The sequence below is a fragment of the Alligator sinensis genome, unplaced genomic scaffold (assembly GCF_000455745.1).
Source record: "Alligator sinensis unplaced genomic scaffold, ASM45574v1 scaffold65_2, whole genome shotgun sequence".
Classification (NCBI taxonomy): domain Eukaryota; kingdom Metazoa; phylum Chordata; order Crocodylia; family Alligatoridae; genus Alligator; species Alligator sinensis.
The window spans coordinates 1,995,682-2,012,898 of NW_005842071.1; the positions used below are offsets into that span (position 1 = coordinate 1,995,682).

Sequence of the window (17,217 nt, forward strand, 5' to 3'; positions counted from 1 at the left end):
TGGCTTAATTTTAATGTCCTACTTGTAAGCACCATTATTAGGAATAGCAACAGTTTCAGGGAAGAAGATAGAGTACTTGGTGTTTTTGCAGGTGGCACTTTGGAAGTTAGGTGTTATGAATCTGCCCTTTTCTTTTCTAAAAACTGGTTTGTTCAGTTAATTTTTCTTCACCACTTGAGGATTAAAATAGCTATTTCATTAGTTAGATGTATGGTGAATGAAGTGTAAACAAAACCAGACCTGACACCATCCCTCAGTGGTATTAGTTCTGCCACACCCTGTAGTTGTAAGAATCTAATCTGATGCAAGGATGTTTCCAATTTAATTAATTTTGAGGAACCAGTGGAAAAAGATTATACCATACGTCACTAATGGACATTTTATTGTTGAATGGAATAAATGCTTCATCTATGTACCAATACCTGTTAAAGCTACTCAAATACATTTCTGTGCTACAGTAGAGCACTGTTGTTTTTGTTAAAGACCATCAGCTCCAGTATCCAAATCACACTGGAATTAAGCAATTTGAAAGAGATCATAGTAAGATCACAAGCTTGTCTCTGGTGTCTTGAATGGTGCTCTTCATTCTTTTATAGGAGAAAATAATAACACATTTGTGGTGGAGTAACAATGTTTGAAACCACTCAGGAATCTGACTAAATATCTTCAGGTTGGGTCATGTCAGGGCCATGATAGTGTGGCTAACCTATGTGGACTAATACTTGTCTCAGGTGTACTCCCTCATCAATACCCAGTTTTTGCTAGTGCTTTCAGTCTCCTCCGGAAGAATTAAAATATGTGGTAAGCCTCGAAGTGTATTTCAGCAAGATATTAAATGGCTGTAAATCATTTCAAACTACATTTTCTTTAAGCCAATATTTTCTTTATAAAGTTGAAAGGCACTTAGAAAAGAAAATATCTTGCTCACATCTTTCCCCACAAGTAATATTTGTTCAGTACACACAGAGGAAGGAAAACTGAAATTATAGCACTTCCCACTAGGATACTGTCATTCTTTGAGAATGAATTCTACCTGCTGTAACAGCAATTTTATTTAATGACACAGTAGCTGCATCTGCATGAGATGCTGACTGCTCAGTTGTTACTACACCGTCATTTAGTACTTGTACAAACAAGTATATACGCAGTATAAACGAGTACTAAATGGCTGCGCAGTAACCAAAATTACTATGCAGTAGCGTCGCCGAACAGCTTTTAGGTGATGCTGACTGTGCAATAGCTCATTACTACTGTGCAGTAGTGTGGTGTCATGCTTCGTGCCATGCAATGCTACTGTGTAGTAGTAACGAGCTACTGTGCAGTCAGCGTCTCATGTAGACACAGTCAGCAGGTTTCACTTTAGTTTCATGTGTGATCTTTGTGTCATTTGAAGAACGGTCCCTCATTTCTGTAAGAACCTTTCACAACTTTCTAAGTAGAGAGATTAAACAAATATTTAATTTTGGCTGTGTCATCACTTTCCAGTCTAGATAATGCGTATAACTGAGAGTTGTCCTTTTACACCTGTAAAAGTAACAGAGGGAATTGTTTTTGCCCACACTAAAGATAGAAAAGTCTAACAGACTTCAGTGGGAGAAGGCTCAGTCTCAGTTTTAAGAAGTGAAATCCTTTCCCTCCAGAGATAGGCACACAGGCATATACCATAACAGAGCGAGCAGAACTCCTGAATTAATGGATTAATGATTACGTTCTGATTGTGCTATATGCACAGTATCAATGGAACTAAACAGAAGTGTAGTGGTACTAGATTGGAATGTGGGGAAACATGGAAACACTATGAAACATATATGACTTTTCACTATAGCTGGTGGCAAAACTAATTTTCTGTCCACAAAAAAAATTAAAGATTTTGATTTTTCCCTCCCATTAATTGAGACAAATAGCAAATATGTATTGTTATAGTTGTTTGCAAATGACATTCTGAAAAAAATCCTTTAGGGTCAGTCAGAGCCTTTTTTTGTGTTTTTACCTGCTATTTATATCAAATAAACTTCACAACAGATATTTCAATATACAAATGATTCCTTCTATACATCAGAAATGTGATGTGTTGATTTTTTAAAAAACATTTTTACTAGAGTATTTCAAAATAAAGTTGTCAAAATGTAAAATACTTTGTGAAATATTTCACTTTAGTCCAAATCAGAAATCTGTTGCATATTTGACCTTTTTTGCCTACTTCTAGATATTTGAGGTCTTAAAAACATGTAGCACATTAATTTGTGCAGTAAATTATTAAGAAGCAATAGTGACATTAATGACAAGCTGGGGTACCAAGTTCATGTTTTGACACTTTTGGGGGTAAATTTCAGAGTTACGTTTGAAGAATATTCAAAGGAAACAGAAATAATCCAAACCTTGCTCATGTGGGGTTTGACTGAGTGCTGTTGGCATATTGAATCTAGCAGATCCTTGTTTAAGAAAAATATTTCCATCTATCTCACTATCTCACTTCAATTAAAGCAATTTCTTTTTTTTAAAGGGGTTCTCTTAGCTACACAAAGGATATGATATGTTGTAAACCAATGCTTCTCAAACTATCTGATGTGGCAGACCGGCAATTTTTTTTCCAGTGGGCCAGGGACAGGTGCCCAGTTCAGGCGATGGCAGCAACTGTGTGTTACAACACTACACAAATGCGCGACCGGCTGTTTCTTTCTCTTTCCTCACCTTGCACAATGTGATGTCACCTGGAGTGTTGGAACGGACGAACTGTGGCTTTGACATATCATCTAGACCCAGCACTCTTTCCTGCCTATGCAGGGGGTCAGACTCAATGATCTATTGAGGTCCCTTCCGACCCTAATATCTATGAATCTATGAATCTATGAAATGACATTATCTGAGGAAAACTGATTAACCAAAACTGTTTCAAGTAATTCTTCTTGTTGTTTGCAAGGGGATATTCTGATTTTGTAAGTTTTAAAATGTGGCTTTTGTTTTTATTTTTTGGTACTCCCGCAGAAAGTGTTTATATTTTCTGGGTCATTTCGGAAAAACTTGGATCCTTATGGACAATGGACTGATGAAGAAATATGGAAAGTTGCAGATGAGGTAAAGCTATTCAATATTATTTATGATGTTCATAAACACTATTTTACTAATTCCAATATGATCCAGGAAGTTACAGTAAGGGACTTAGGAACAATTTGGGTCAATAATTTAAAAAATAATTATTTTATATTGACTCACATCTGAAACATTATCCCTGTCCAGAAGAGTGTACAGTCTAAATAGGACATGTGCAATATAAGCAGTTATAGGTAACAAAGGCAGATATGGGGCACTTCTGCTTGGTAATCATTAATAAGACAGTTACATACATTTTTAGGTTCTCATAACTGTTCTTTCACTGCCTGCCTGTTTGGAGAGTTATTAAGAAATATATATAATGGGTTTTCCTTCTTGCTCCTGAAGCAAATCACTTAACAGCATCAGGCAAAGGCCTGCTATCAATCTTTGAAGTTCTTAGCATTGAATTGTTGTGTGCAGTTTATTGACATGTCAAGGTCCATTCATATTCTGTGTAAATTGGGGTTTCAGCATTGAATGGAAGGTGTATGGACACACGTCAGATCCAGTGACCACACACTCGAGAACAATAGGGACTGACCTTTTTGGCAAGCATGCCACAAATTAGCCCTGTGTCCTCCCCGAGTGTCACTCTGATCCCTTTCCCCTACTTGATTTTCTACTCAGAAGGAGCTTTCAGCTCTTTGTCCAAGCTGCTGCTATGCTTTCTGCTTCCTGCCCAATCTGATGCTCTGCTTTCTGTTGCCTGTCCTGCCACTGTGCTGCCTGTTCCCTGCCCAGTCTGCTGCACGCCACATACACAGGCTGCCCATGCCACTTGTAGTACCCATGCTGCAGGTTGGCTGCTCCCACTGTAGAAAAGCAGGTGGCATGAATGTATAAATTGTTTGTGCTCAAGGGCTTGAGCTTCAAAGATCAGTTCTATTCCTGGGTATCTAAATGGATCTGTGACTTTTCATCCACTTACGTTCTACATCTTTCTTATTATAATCCAAGCCTCACTTGTTTTCCTCTCAGTCCTCTGAAATCCAGACACTCAAAGCAGTTCAGAGTATTTATAGGTGTACCTGATAATGTGTACCTGATAATGTGTGACATTTGACTCAGCAAATATTAATAAAATGTAGCTCAAATGGTTGCATCATGTTACATTTATACAGCGCCTTGGAAACAAGAATGCTGAGGAAGGAGAGTATTTTGCCCATGCTTCTTTATTATCCGATAAAAAGATGCTTTTGGCAGAGGTCAGTAGAGGAAAATATTAATAAAATTTGCATAAAGCACAATCTGAGTGCTTTGATGTATGATTTAGCATAGGTGAAGTTTCAGGATGTGACTGCTGGATGACCCAGCACGAAACGCATAGAGGCAGTTAGTTTAGAGAAATAATTTCACGTTTTATCCCTCTGATGTTTGGCTGCTTATATCAAAAGGTCACCAGAAGGCACAATTTAAGACAGAATCTTTAAAGGTAAACTGTAAATTGAAGTGAAAACCACAGTTAATACATGTCTAGGCTACTTTGAGGACATCCAAGAGAGGAAACTTTAAATCATGTTCTTCAGAAATGTTTCCCAGTCATTGATATTCCCTGGCTCTTGTTAATGAACAAGAGTTAACTTAGGCAGGCTACAGTGTTTTGTAACATCACAGTCATACTTACATGCCATCTATGCCACAGAAGGATGCATAGATGCATTCTGGGGTGGGATTAATAAACCATGGTGTCCCATGGATGTGGGTGTAGAGGGGAAGAATCAGTGGGATATTTTATTTAAGAAAATCCCAAGATACAGTGTCATGATTTACTCTTTTGTGGAGTGGCTGGAATGTTACCTTTTGGCTTTGGTAGCACTTGACACTTCTTTTACATAAATGATGAATTGGAAAATTGACATTGGCTTTGATTCCCCCCTAAGAGAAGTCCAGCCCTTCCATGAGCATTTTGATGAGATAATCAATACCACCTGCAGCCTCAAGGATGAACTTCTGCAGTTAACTTTCCAAGAGCTCCATTTAACTCTTAGTCCCAATTGCATCCAGTTGTGTCCCTAAATGTGCATCCAAGTTATAAACATGGGCCTTAATCCCAAAGTGCCCCAAATTCAAATGAATTTTCACCAAATTTGTCCCTGTCTCCCCTTGGGCTTCATTTTATTTCTAGAAAAATAGAAGTAAGCTTTCCCATGGCTGGAACTGTGCTGTCCAAGGGCCTTTCTGTATTGCTTCCAACACTGCAATGGACTCTCATGTCACCTGGAAAACAGGTCCTGCTCACTCACTGCTGCTTTGTATGCACCAAAGGCTGAAAAAAAATGTAGTCATTAGACTGGCACAGGGCCTTTTCCAATAAACATATGATGAGAGCCTGAGAATGCCGCAAAGAACAGCTCTATTATGTTTTTTTTCATCATTTGGCTTGTGCCGAGTGGGAGCAGGTGGATAGGACATATTTTTACATGAGCAGTTTCTAGGATAGTTGGAAGGGGTATAGATGTACTCTAAATGACTGAAGGATTGGTACAGCTCCTTACAAACTGCTCTCCAGCAGCATATCTCTCCTCTACATCCTCCCTTCATCTTTGCAGCTTCTTCTCCATTTTCTGTAAACTTTGTTCAGTTGCTGCCTCGCTAAATTTTATTTTGAGGGAACTGGGCACTTCCTCTGTGAAATTTTAATTTTGTTTAAAAAACAAATTTTCAGTTGATTAAAATTTGGCAGAAAATCTTCACCCAGCCCTAGCTGTCAGAAAATAGTGATTTATGTATGCTCTGCTTGCCATGACTCTTAGACTGGGAAACTCATGGATCAGGGTGTCCACCCCTGAACATAGAGTTGAATACTCATGTATTTGACTTAGAATTTTCTCTTTAGGTGTAAGCTACAGCTGAGGTTTTAAAGGCTTATTTAAAACACTAAGAAGAAATACTGTTTTAAAGTCTGCATTGTTTAAGAGTTGGGCATGTCCTTTCAATAACATATTATGTTTTTCAGTTGATTGTTTTATATTCAAAAGTGTGAAAAACACATTGGTGAGAAAAAGAAACTTTGCAATATTTTTAATGGGAAAGATTCAGTGGGTTATGGACTTTATGCTCCCTTGAAATCTAAGTAATCAGAGAAAGCTACAAAGAGCTGGTGTAACTTCAGAAGATAGCAAAAAGAAAGTTAATTTTTAGCTTGTTAAATATTCTGTTCCCCTCTAGCTTATGGTGTAGTGCTCAATAAAGGCATTTTGCAGCTACTGCTGAAGTCAGTATCACTGTTTAATTTTCTTCCACCTCAACTCTGGTGTGAGTAAACTTGAATACTTGATTGTAGCACCACCACAATGGTTTAGAGAGCTGCATGTTACAGCTTTGTACAGGCTCCCTAGGCTAAATTTTGCTCCCAGTCACACTTATGTCAATAGGACTGCATAGGTTATACCTCAGAGCAGTTTAGAGATTGTTTTAAAAGTAAACCAACTTTTCTGGGAGCTGTTCATTACATAATTGTATTAAAGGCATACTAAGTGATTAACTGCAGAGAGAAGAACAAGCAGTGACCTGTACTGAGATAGCACTCCTGTTTAAAGACTACCAACCTGGAATTCTTCCAACCTTTACCACATATCACTGAAGTATTCCATTGTAATAGAGTCCCTGTTTTAAAAGGTAAAAAGGAAATGTGTAGGAAGAATTCCATATTTTTGATGCAGAGTGAAAATGGGTTACAAGTAACAAATGGGATTTGAAAAACAAGTTTATGCTTTTTTATGCCTTCTGTCATCTTTATTGTAAGCTAAGTTGCTGCATATCTTGTAGCAACACAGTTAGGTGCATTACCAGTACCAGCTTGTACAACTCACAAGAAGAGTTCTTGTCAGGGTTAGATGAGAATGATTATTCCCTCCAAACACCATAGTAAGTTTGGTCATTCTGGGAAAGCATATGGATTCCAAAATATCTCATAAAGTAAGCAGAAACCTTTTTGGTTCCTCTTGAACTCTGTTTTGATGCAATGTTGTTACAATCCAAAGACAACTTGTTTTACATTTGTACCTAGGTAAGTTTTCAGTGCCCAAGGGCAGATAGTGACATTATGAACCCTGCACAAATTGTAAAGCTCTTGACGTATATGCTGCTGTTCCCATCTTTCTGACAAAAGATAAGGTCTGTGGAAGTGGTCTCAAAGCCATGGATACAACTGCCATGGTGACTTATGTTATATTCTCTGCCAGTGTAATGCAGCATGTGAAATTTCCTCTTCCTGGTAACTGAGGAGTCAAGGTTTCTTTCAGAAACATCTCCCTTTAGCATTGCAGATGATGCACAACACCACCAAACAGAAGTACCAAATAAATTACTTTCCTGTAAACTAACTGAAAATGTATTGGTCAAGGTGCCAAAGCTCATTATGTCTGATAAACATACAGCTTTAACTTTGGTTTATGTACTGTGTACTGAAATAAACCAAAATGTTCTTTCTGGATAAGAAGAGATTGATCTTTCATGTCTTTTGATTGTTTGCATGGAGTAACTCTGAAAGGAGGATTCTCATTTCAGCTGATTTCAGCAGAACACATTTTATATTGAGCCTTGGAAAAAAAGGCATAAGGGTTAAATGTGGATTGTTGTATCTAAATGTTTGTAGTTCCAGTTTCTCTCAAATAGATTTATCCTTTAATTTTATTCTGGCAGGTTGGACTGAAGTCTGTAGTAGAGCAATTTCCTGGCCAGCTTGATTTTGTTCTTGTGGATGGTGGCTCTGTCCTCAGTCATGGGCACAAGCAATTGATGTGTCTTGCCAGATCAGTTCTCAGTAAAGCTAAAATCCTGCTGCTTGATGAACCAAGTGCTCATTTGGACCCCATGTAAGTTTTATTTAGTCTTTCTATTTCTATATTGTGGTGTGAAATCAGGAAATCTGGGAGGCCATACAGTCAGATCTGTGCTTCAGTGGCCATCCTGACAGGAGATGGCACACAAGGTGGACTACCTTGGATTCTGTCCTGGAGGGCATTGTGCTTCACAGCTCTTGTTTCTCTCTTGCCACCTCTTTGTTCCTGAAAAGTAGTGATTTATTGCTGACCTGTACTAATAGAAGATTTCTTCCTCTGCGTTGGCTCAAATTCTTTCACCAGAGGATGGAAAGGATGGAAAGAGGAGCCAAATTTTGTGACTCTTATACCCACCATCTATGCCCTGCTGCTCCAAAGAGAGAACAGACAGGCAAGGAGCTGCACATGCTCAAACTCAGCCAGACTCAAGGCCTGATTAGTCCCCCTTACTCCCTTGCATGGGTTCAAGTCACAAATGAGTTCTAATAAATAAAAATGCATGTACTTCCAAAATGCACTCCAAATGCCACACATAGGAAGTGCTTACAGTGCCATCAAATCTGTGGCATTTGATTTTGGTGCAGGATCACTGACCTAGGCCACAAAACAAGTCAGCATTATAACTAGGGTTAAAACTACAGCTTATTTTTAAATCTTGGTAGTGCTGTGCTCAGTCCACTGGAGCATATTATTATTATCATCATTATTTTTACTCCTACTGCTATTGCAGAACCTGGAAGCCAGAGGCCCAGTAAACTTGAAGAGTATTATTCTGTAGTCTAATGAAGAGGGCATTTAATTGAGAGTGGGGAGATCCAGGTTTCAGTCTTTGTTCTGAACACACTTAGTGTGCTTTATCTAGTGACGCTTTAATGCAGAATTTGTATGCAGTCAGTCCTGGAAGCAGGCATCAGAACCCAGGATTCTAACTTCTAGGGCAAATGTTCTGGACACCAGGTTTCCTATGATAGATGACCACCACCATCTGCAGAAATGTTTTTGAGTTCAAATGTTTCTGAATGATGAACTCGGGTACTGTCATTGTGTGTTAGGTACACCTGTTAGATCAGGAGAATCCAGATCTACCCTTGGCATATGATAGGATCCTCAGTCAAGATACTGGTGCCTCTGGGCATCTATAATAGTTGAACTTCAGGAATATAAGAAGGTTTTCTGGTGAAAACATAGGCACCTAAAGGATTTTTGACACCTAAGATGTTAGTCAGGATTTCTTTGAATCATCCTATGGGACTTAGGTATCTAAATTCCACTTAAGCGTCTTCATGAATCTCATTCTAAATTAAGACAATAGTCAACTATAGTAGTAAACAGAAACAGTGATACAGTTGTTCCAAGTAGACTCTCAACTCAATCATGAGCAAATGGTTTGGTTCATATCCTAGTCCATTTACTAGACATCTAAGTGTATGCAGTCTCTTGGCTGATTAGGGCCTAGAATTCAGGTCACCTGCTTCCACAGCAAATGCCCTAACTTCTAATGGATATTTGGCATGTTAGCAACTCTTCTGGCACTTGGGCTGCCTGGATTAGGCTCAGTCTTGGGGCATATTTATACCACATCAATGATGGTGCTCATGAGGGATGGAGTTGAATACACCCTGCCCACCCAAGTCTACTCAGCTGTTCCTGAACTGGAATTTTGCTCACGATGCTACTCTGGACTTAGTCTTAGCAGTTTCTCTCAAACCTGTTAGGAAGTTAGGGTGTGAGAGTAGGTTCTGGAGACAAGAATGGAACAGTCTTATGGGTGATCTTTTGACTTTATAGCAGACTTTATTTGGTCAGGCAGGGTATGCTCAGGCCTGTCCAGCAAGACCCACCACTGTCTCCAAGCAGACAACTCCTAGATCAGTGATTTTCAACTAGGGTGCCACTGTACCCTGGGTTGCCTTGAGATCCTTTCAAGGGTGCTGTGGGGTGCCATGCAATGTTAATACTAACACCTAACATGTTAGGTGTGCAGACATTATTCACAAGATAAACCTACAGATTTCAAATAGAAATCCATAGTACTAAAAGCATTATGACCTATGATGGTCTGAGTTCTTTGCTCTATAATTTTTCCATAGTCAAAACATGAGTGAAAACTAAGAACACTTTTTGAGGGGTATCTTGACTTTAATGAGGAGTGCCTCAACTCTAAAAAGGGTGAGAAACACTGACCTAGATGCTTTAAAGTCCCGTATTATACTCATGTATAATAGGATTGTGTTTAATGCAAAAGTTATGGAGGCATAGCAGAAAGGTGGATCTCTTTTGTGGGGCTTCATAAATATGTTGATTTATTGGCCACCCTTATGAAGATTGAAGGAAAAAAGTAAAAGGAAGTGAAGTGCAAATATGACAGTAAAATTGGCTTGATATGACCAGTTACCAGAGACTTGTCATAAAAATGATTTATTTGACTAATTAAAGTCAAGGCTGGCATAAGCTTTCTATATTCACTATGTAAAGGATCACTCCAAGAACTGCAGGGTTGAGAGAGAATATAAGGTAATTTTAAGCACAGAAAAGTTCATTTAAGAGGTCCCCATCAGTCTTTTCTTTGCTTTTCTACGTACGCTTTACCTTAATTAACTGTTTTAGCATTTCATTTGGCTTACTGTACTCTGATTCCAATTTTCCATTATGCATAGGGCTGTCCTGCGACCATTTATTTGACATGGGAAAGTGGCAGCATAGTACAAATGATATTACAACAATCTCTCATATTAGTTTAAAACAAATTAAGAGTGAAGAAAGGCTTTATCACTTTTGGCGAATATTAATACTAATCCAAAGGCTATTTAGATGGGCAGTTTCTCCATCAATGACATCAACTACAGATTTGCCAGTCTCATACTTTTACTGTGAGTGTTTTGTTTCCCAAAGCCCTAGCTCTTGGAGTACTGAAAGTATGTAGCAATTTCAACTTCTATTTTAAAAATAAAGGAAGTTTCTAGCTGTTGTAACTGAGGAGACAAGCCTGAAAATGTGAATGGAAGCTTGAGAACCAGAAGACTGGGAATAACCCCCAGTAAGTTAATTTACTTACACACTAAATTTCCATGTTTAAAAGTCAGTCTTATGAGTTGTGAGGTGCTGCTGCATAATTTATAAATATTGGCAGTGACAACACCACATCTAGTCATAATGCGGTTCTCAAAAGTCTTTCTGAGCATGGCACTAGGAGATGGCATGAGCTACTCTATTGTTAATCCAGTGGTCAACACCAGAGGCTTACCTGCTGCCTTTGGCAATATCTGAACTATTTAAACTAATTTCTAGCTAAAACAGAGATGTGGGTGAATATAGCATAACAACAGGATTGTATAGCATAGCTTAGTAGAGAAATTGTACCTTGCTATAGGCAGTATAAAAAGGTGCCAACTAAGCTTAGTTGCAACATTTAATTTTACAGATGCAGTTTGTTGTAATAGAAATAATTGTGGTACTTTAAAGAAGCATAATTCCACTTGTATATGTACATGCAACTGTCCCATTTTGTAGTTTAAATACTAAAAAATAATACACTTCATAAAAGGTGTCATTTGTACGTAATGGAATTTGTTCACAATGTTCTAAATGCCAACTAATTGTTTACCTTTCAGAACCTTCCAAGTGATTAGGAAAATACTTAAACATGCATTTGCAAATTGCACTGTTATACTCTCTGAACACAGACTAGAAGCAATGTTGGAGTGCCAGCGATTTTTGGTGAGTGTTTCTGGTAATCTTGCATAATATGATTTTCTTGTGATTGACACATATGCTTTGCACAGGATTTTAAAAAGGATTTTAGAATCCTTTAATGGTTGGATTAGGTAAGTCTACTGCATGTAGATCACTTGGAACACTGGTTGGCGGGATGTCCCAGAAGATGGACCTCACAGTGTGCATTACTGCAACAAAATCACTGATGTGTGCATTTGTTTTTGATTAATCTAAGGTGACATGAAGGCAGAAGGGCAACTTAAAAATTGCTGAGAAAGTATCCTGCCTACAACGGTTAAAATGTGCTGTTTCTTTCCAAAAAGAACCTTAACTTTCCTTTCTGTGTTCTATCTTTGTCTATCACTTATTAAAGAAATTCTGGCACTATAGGTGTTTCTCATTACATAACTGGTAATTAACCCTCACAGAGTGAGACTATTTTGAGATGTCTTACTGGTGCATGGAGCTGGCATTCTTTAATCATTACTCATTTTTAGTTCCATTTCTATACATTTAGGTAACAAAGGCATAATCTGAAACTGAAGTGGAATGTTTAATAAATGAGGCATGCCCTTTTGAACTGCTGCTGTTGTCCTGTCTACTGAACTTATGGATTTATTTGCACAGGCCATTATGGAGTCTGATTCATTTAAGGCCCTTTCTGTTTGTACATTTTAATTAACAAGTATTTTTTTAATGGAGTCCAGCTAATACCCCTAAAGCATTACATTCTTTACAAATGTTTGACAGCTCTGTAATTAAAAATTGAGAATATCTGGAAGCAAGCAATGAAGTCTTTTAGCCAATGTGTTCCCCACCCAACATCAATCTCTTTCCGAACCTTCACTTTATTCCTTTCCATTGAATATATTTTCATTACAGAGCAAGTCTATATAACTGAGGGGAGGGAGATGGAGAGGGGTAAGAAGGTAGGATATTGAGATTTGGACAAGTTTTAATCCACACTGAAAAGTTTAGGCTCAAATTTTTAAATCTAGAATTGTTTAAGCCTTTTAAGTTTCAACATAACATGTGGTGCATGTCCCTACCCTGCTCCAGCTGCTCTACGCATACTTCATTCCCTTATACCAAGGGTGGCCAATCTGCCGCTCTGGAGCCACATGCAACTCTTTAGAAGTTAATATGCATCTCCTTGAATCTTTGCACAAGCCTACGACGTGATGTAATGGCAATGGAAGCTATTTACCATGTGCTTGTGCAAAGATTCAAGAAGACATATATTAACTTCTGAAGACCCCCATGTGGCTCCGGAGCCGCAGGTTGGCCACCCCTGCCTTATACCCATTTTTGTCTCACTTCTGTCAGTCCTTCCGTGCAAGACTCCATGGCTAAGTACATACAGTCAAAAAACGTGAGGCTGAATTGATTCAATCTTCACAAATTAATCTAAAATGCATAGATTGAACCAATAAGCAAGTGAACAGACATTCACTTTGGATTCCAGAAATGCAACCACCTGCTTGCAGTAGCCTAGGCCAGAAGCTGGGAGGCTCTAGAGCACACCTCCCTGTTTGGCTGGAGCAGGCAACTTGGGCCAAAGCTAGTCCACCCCCCTGCAGGGAGAAGGGGGTTCACGGAGGAGGTGCAAAGCATCCTGGGATGCTAGGAGACTATGAGTTAACTTGAATCTGGAGGGGATTTGGGACAGAAGTTCAATAAACTGATTTAACCTAAGTCCGTTAAGACTGATACTACATCCATCCAAGTTTATCTTAAACCAGTTTCAGCCATTTTGAAATCAGTTTATGTGCACTGAACTTCTGTTGTGTTAGATTTGAATTGGTTTCTGATCACTTATACTGGTTGATGTGTAATTTATCTCCCTAGCCCATGCATCCCTTCCTCCCTACCATAGCTAGCTCCATGCTTATTCACAAAAAAACACCTGCTCCTAGGACTAGATTCAAGTGGTTCAGGACACTAGATGCATTCCCACAGTGGGGTTGTCCCAGCCTTGTACTGTGGGTGCATGTCTTTAGGGTGACAATGCAGGGGCCTGTCTAAGTGGTCTTTTGGAAGGGGTTGGGGATGTACTACTATTCCTTTTTTGGCAAGCTAGGCCTTCCCATCTTTAGACTAACACTTCCTATGACCTGGCAGGCTTTTCCAGAGCAAGAAAGACTTGGTTTTCTTGGCCATGTCTTCATAGGTGCCTCTTCTGATGCCAATCTGGGAGTCTGGCAGGAAGGACCTCACAGACAGCGCATCTTGTTGGAAAGATATTAGCAGAACCTTAACATAGCACCTGGTTTCAGAATTAATACCCCATTGAAGTGAATGGAACTGCATGTGCCTCTGAATCCACTTGTCTCCGGTTCTCTGCAGACTCAGTTATTCCATTCTTGCTTGGTTTCCTTGTCACCAAGAGCACTCATAACCTTAGCAAAATGAAAGCACAGATTCTGATGTTGCTACATGACTGCCAGGAGCCAGGGCTCTGGACATGTGTCTGCAGTGCCTGTTTCTCACCTTGTCCTGCTGCACAATCCAGTCTTTTGAACTGCTTCCACCCTTGGAAGCAGCATGAAACAGCTTGGTCTGAGCGGAGCTCAGGATGCAGCTGTAGGAGACAGAAAGTCAGGACATTTTGCGTTAAAGCACTTATTGCTCCATGCAGGTCATTTTCTACTGTGTCCTGACATAAAGGGGCTGTCACTTTCTTTAGCCAAGTCCAAAGTACCCCAGGAAACCAAACAAAAAATAAAACAAAACAAAAAAAGACCACCCCCCCCAAACCTAAAGGCAAACTTTCTTCAACACACAGATTCCCCTAAATGGCACAGCAAGGGCAGTTCCTCCTTGCTGCCCTGAGTCTGAGGAGGAAAGGCCCTGCTCTTTGGTGCCTTTCTGACAGCCTTCCTGTTCCTTTCTTTTATGTCTGTGCATTAAAAATCCCCTTCCTTAATGCGAGTTTAATGTGAGCCATGTCGGGGTGAAGAGGAGCCATAAGAAAAGGGTTTAGTACATTTAAAAAAAATAAGCAATGGGTACATTTACTCATCCATCATTTGAAAACTCTTTCGCTTGTTGGTAATAGGAAGTTAGCCAAAGCAATCTGAAATTCTGAACCATACAAAGAAAGCTCTTTTGGCTTTTTTCCTACTGTAATTCTCTATCCTATCAGCAGCTGCCATCCTGTTAGTGTACTTACTTAGTTAACTGGACTTTTATCAGCTCTACTAATACACGTCTGTTTGATCCAAATGTTTACTTAGGTAATAGAAGACAATAAAGTGAGGCAGTATGAGTCAATCCAGAAACTGCTGAATGAAAAGAGTTCCTTCAGACAGGTGATCAGCCATGTTGATCGCCTTAAACTCTTCCCTATACATCGCAGAAACTCAAGCAAGCGCAAATCTCGGCCCAAAATCACTGCTTTGCAGGAAGAGACAGAGGAAGAAGTACAAGAGACCAGACTGTGAGGAGGACTAGAAACATTTCCTCTAAAAAATTAAATATTGGGGAAATTGAAGTGGAGAAAAGTGAGACCAACACTGCGGACACTGCAGGGGCAAGCCCATGATCAAACTTTCAGGAGGCATTAAACGGAGCTGTCTACAAGGGTATATGGAAATGGCTACTCTCCAAAGGTTAAATTGTGTGTGAGGCATTAAATACCCTTGAAGATTTACCACTTGTTGCGGTAAGCCATGCTGCCTTTGAAAAGTTGCTTTACTTTGGTACTCACTCAATGATAGGAAGGGTTAGGAACCTGTTTGGATCAATATAGGCAAACTTTAAAAACCTTTATTCCCTGTGTTTCGGGGGAGGGGATGGGCACTGAAGAAAAAGGTGGCAGACGGGAACGTTAAAACATATCAGACTTGGGTACAAAACACTAACCACAAAGTAGTAAACTGATTGTGGGGTTACTTCCTGAAACCAGGAGGAGAGAAAGCCAGCAGCAATGCACTTCAAATACTTCCTGTTCCTCATTTTTCATCTGATTACTGTATTTCAAAACCACAGAAAAGGCGAAATGCCCTTTCACAACAGTGCACAGCAAGCATGCATGAGATAATGAAGGAAAAGATGATGTTTGCCTGCGAGTCGGTCAACATCCGTCAAGTCCCAGCAGTTAAAGAAAGATGACAGGGGGAGTTAATATTTCCTGTTGGAATCCAGGAGAGTCTGGCCCAACCCTGCAAACCTTTATTCCTGGGCACATGAATATTAGCATAAGCAGCAGGACTCCCGCTGGTAGGCCAGTCTGTATGTTAGGTCAGGCACCTTGACCTGCTTGTATTCTACTTTGTATGAAAAGGAGAGAAAAAAACTTTGTAGTAGACTTTAAGAATGACATCAGTTTTATACCCATCTGTTTTGCAGTTTTATTATGAAGCTGAACTTTTCTCTAGAATGTTTTATTTATTTTAATATTGTTGAAAACATTTATTAAAAGAGTGCTGTATTTTAAGAGTGATTATGCACTACAAAAATATATATATTTGTATAAAAGCGGTTTTTTATATTTGAGCCGTATTCTTTTTATCCCACCTGATGATAGAACTGGAAAAAATTACCGTGTCCCAGAGGCATGTCAAGTAGCATCCAAAAGCTACCTTTATGGTGTGTGTGACTGCATTCTAGTAATACAGATGTGTTTGTTAGGTTTCTCTTTAAATAAAACCTCTCAACTCACACTGCCTATGTAACAAGCTGTAATAGGTGCAATCAGTAGAAGACACAGCAGAAATGTTGTTGCTCCTACTAAGTGAACACTGCCTACCACAACAGCATACATTTGATTTTTTTAAATTCTATTTATTACCAAAGTAGACAACATTATGTACAGTGTGCCAATAAAACTAAGATTTTGTGTACAATTCCATTGTCTCGGTTTGTTTTTCTTTATTTAAATGTATATATTTCTCTAGAGCAGTGATTCTCAATTAGTGTGCTGCAGTAGCCTGGGGTGCTGTGAGATCCTTTTAAAGGTGCCACTGGGTGCCATGCAATATTAGCACTGTTACATGTGCAAACACCTGTGCATCATTCACAAGATAGACCCAGACATCAAATAGGAATCCAGAGTGTCACAAACATTTCTGACCTGATGTGATGTTTCTGAGCTCTTTGCAACAGAAGAATTGTTGTATTATTTTTCCATAGTCAAAAAAGAAGCAAAAGCTAAGAGTTGGCATTTTCTGAGGGGCACCTCAAATCTAAACAGGTTGTGAACCACTGCTCTAGAAACAGTATGGACTGTGGGGATTTTTACCCCCTTCTGCAGCAGAGGATACAGTCTTCTTCCTTGGATATCTTGTGTGTATTATAACTACTACTTCCTGTCCTTGAAGTAGCAGGGCATTGGCAGTGCCCTCTTCCCCTCCTGTACCTGTGGCAAGTTAAGGTGGTAGGTTTTTTGTTTGTTTGTTTGTTTTTGGTTTTGGATGTTTTGAGCATTGTCCCTAGTAGTTGTGAAAGAAGATTTTAAGCATCAGTCAGACAGTCATTTGTCTGGTATGGCTTAAACAGGGATGATCCTGCCTTGAGCGGGCAATTGGAGTCAATGCCTCCTGACGACCCTTCTAACCAGTGCTATAACTTTCAGTGCTTTGAAAATGGAGATTTGTTTCTCTGATGAGTATACAAATAATCATTC

At 39.3% G+C, this 17,217-nt stretch overlaps 1 protein-coding gene across 1 annotated transcript in view; it reads left to right on the top strand.

The window, feature by feature from the left end:
* CFTR (cystic fibrosis transmembrane conductance regulator) overlaps nt 1-15,320 on the top strand; it is a 151,760-nt gene extending 136,440 nt beyond the window's left edge. The window contains exons 24-27 of the mRNA XM_014519940.2: nt 2,986-3,075; nt 7,738-7,910; nt 11,489-11,594; nt 14,828-15,320. Coding sequence (XP_014375426.1) covers nt 2,986-3,075; nt 7,738-7,910; nt 11,489-11,594; nt 14,828-15,034 — 576 coding nt within the window. The 3' untranslated portion in view covers nt 15,035-15,320. The remainder of the gene's footprint in view (nt 1-2,985; nt 3,076-7,737; nt 7,911-11,488; nt 11,595-14,827) is intronic.
* Nucleotides 15,321-17,217: the final 1,897 nt, after the last annotated feature.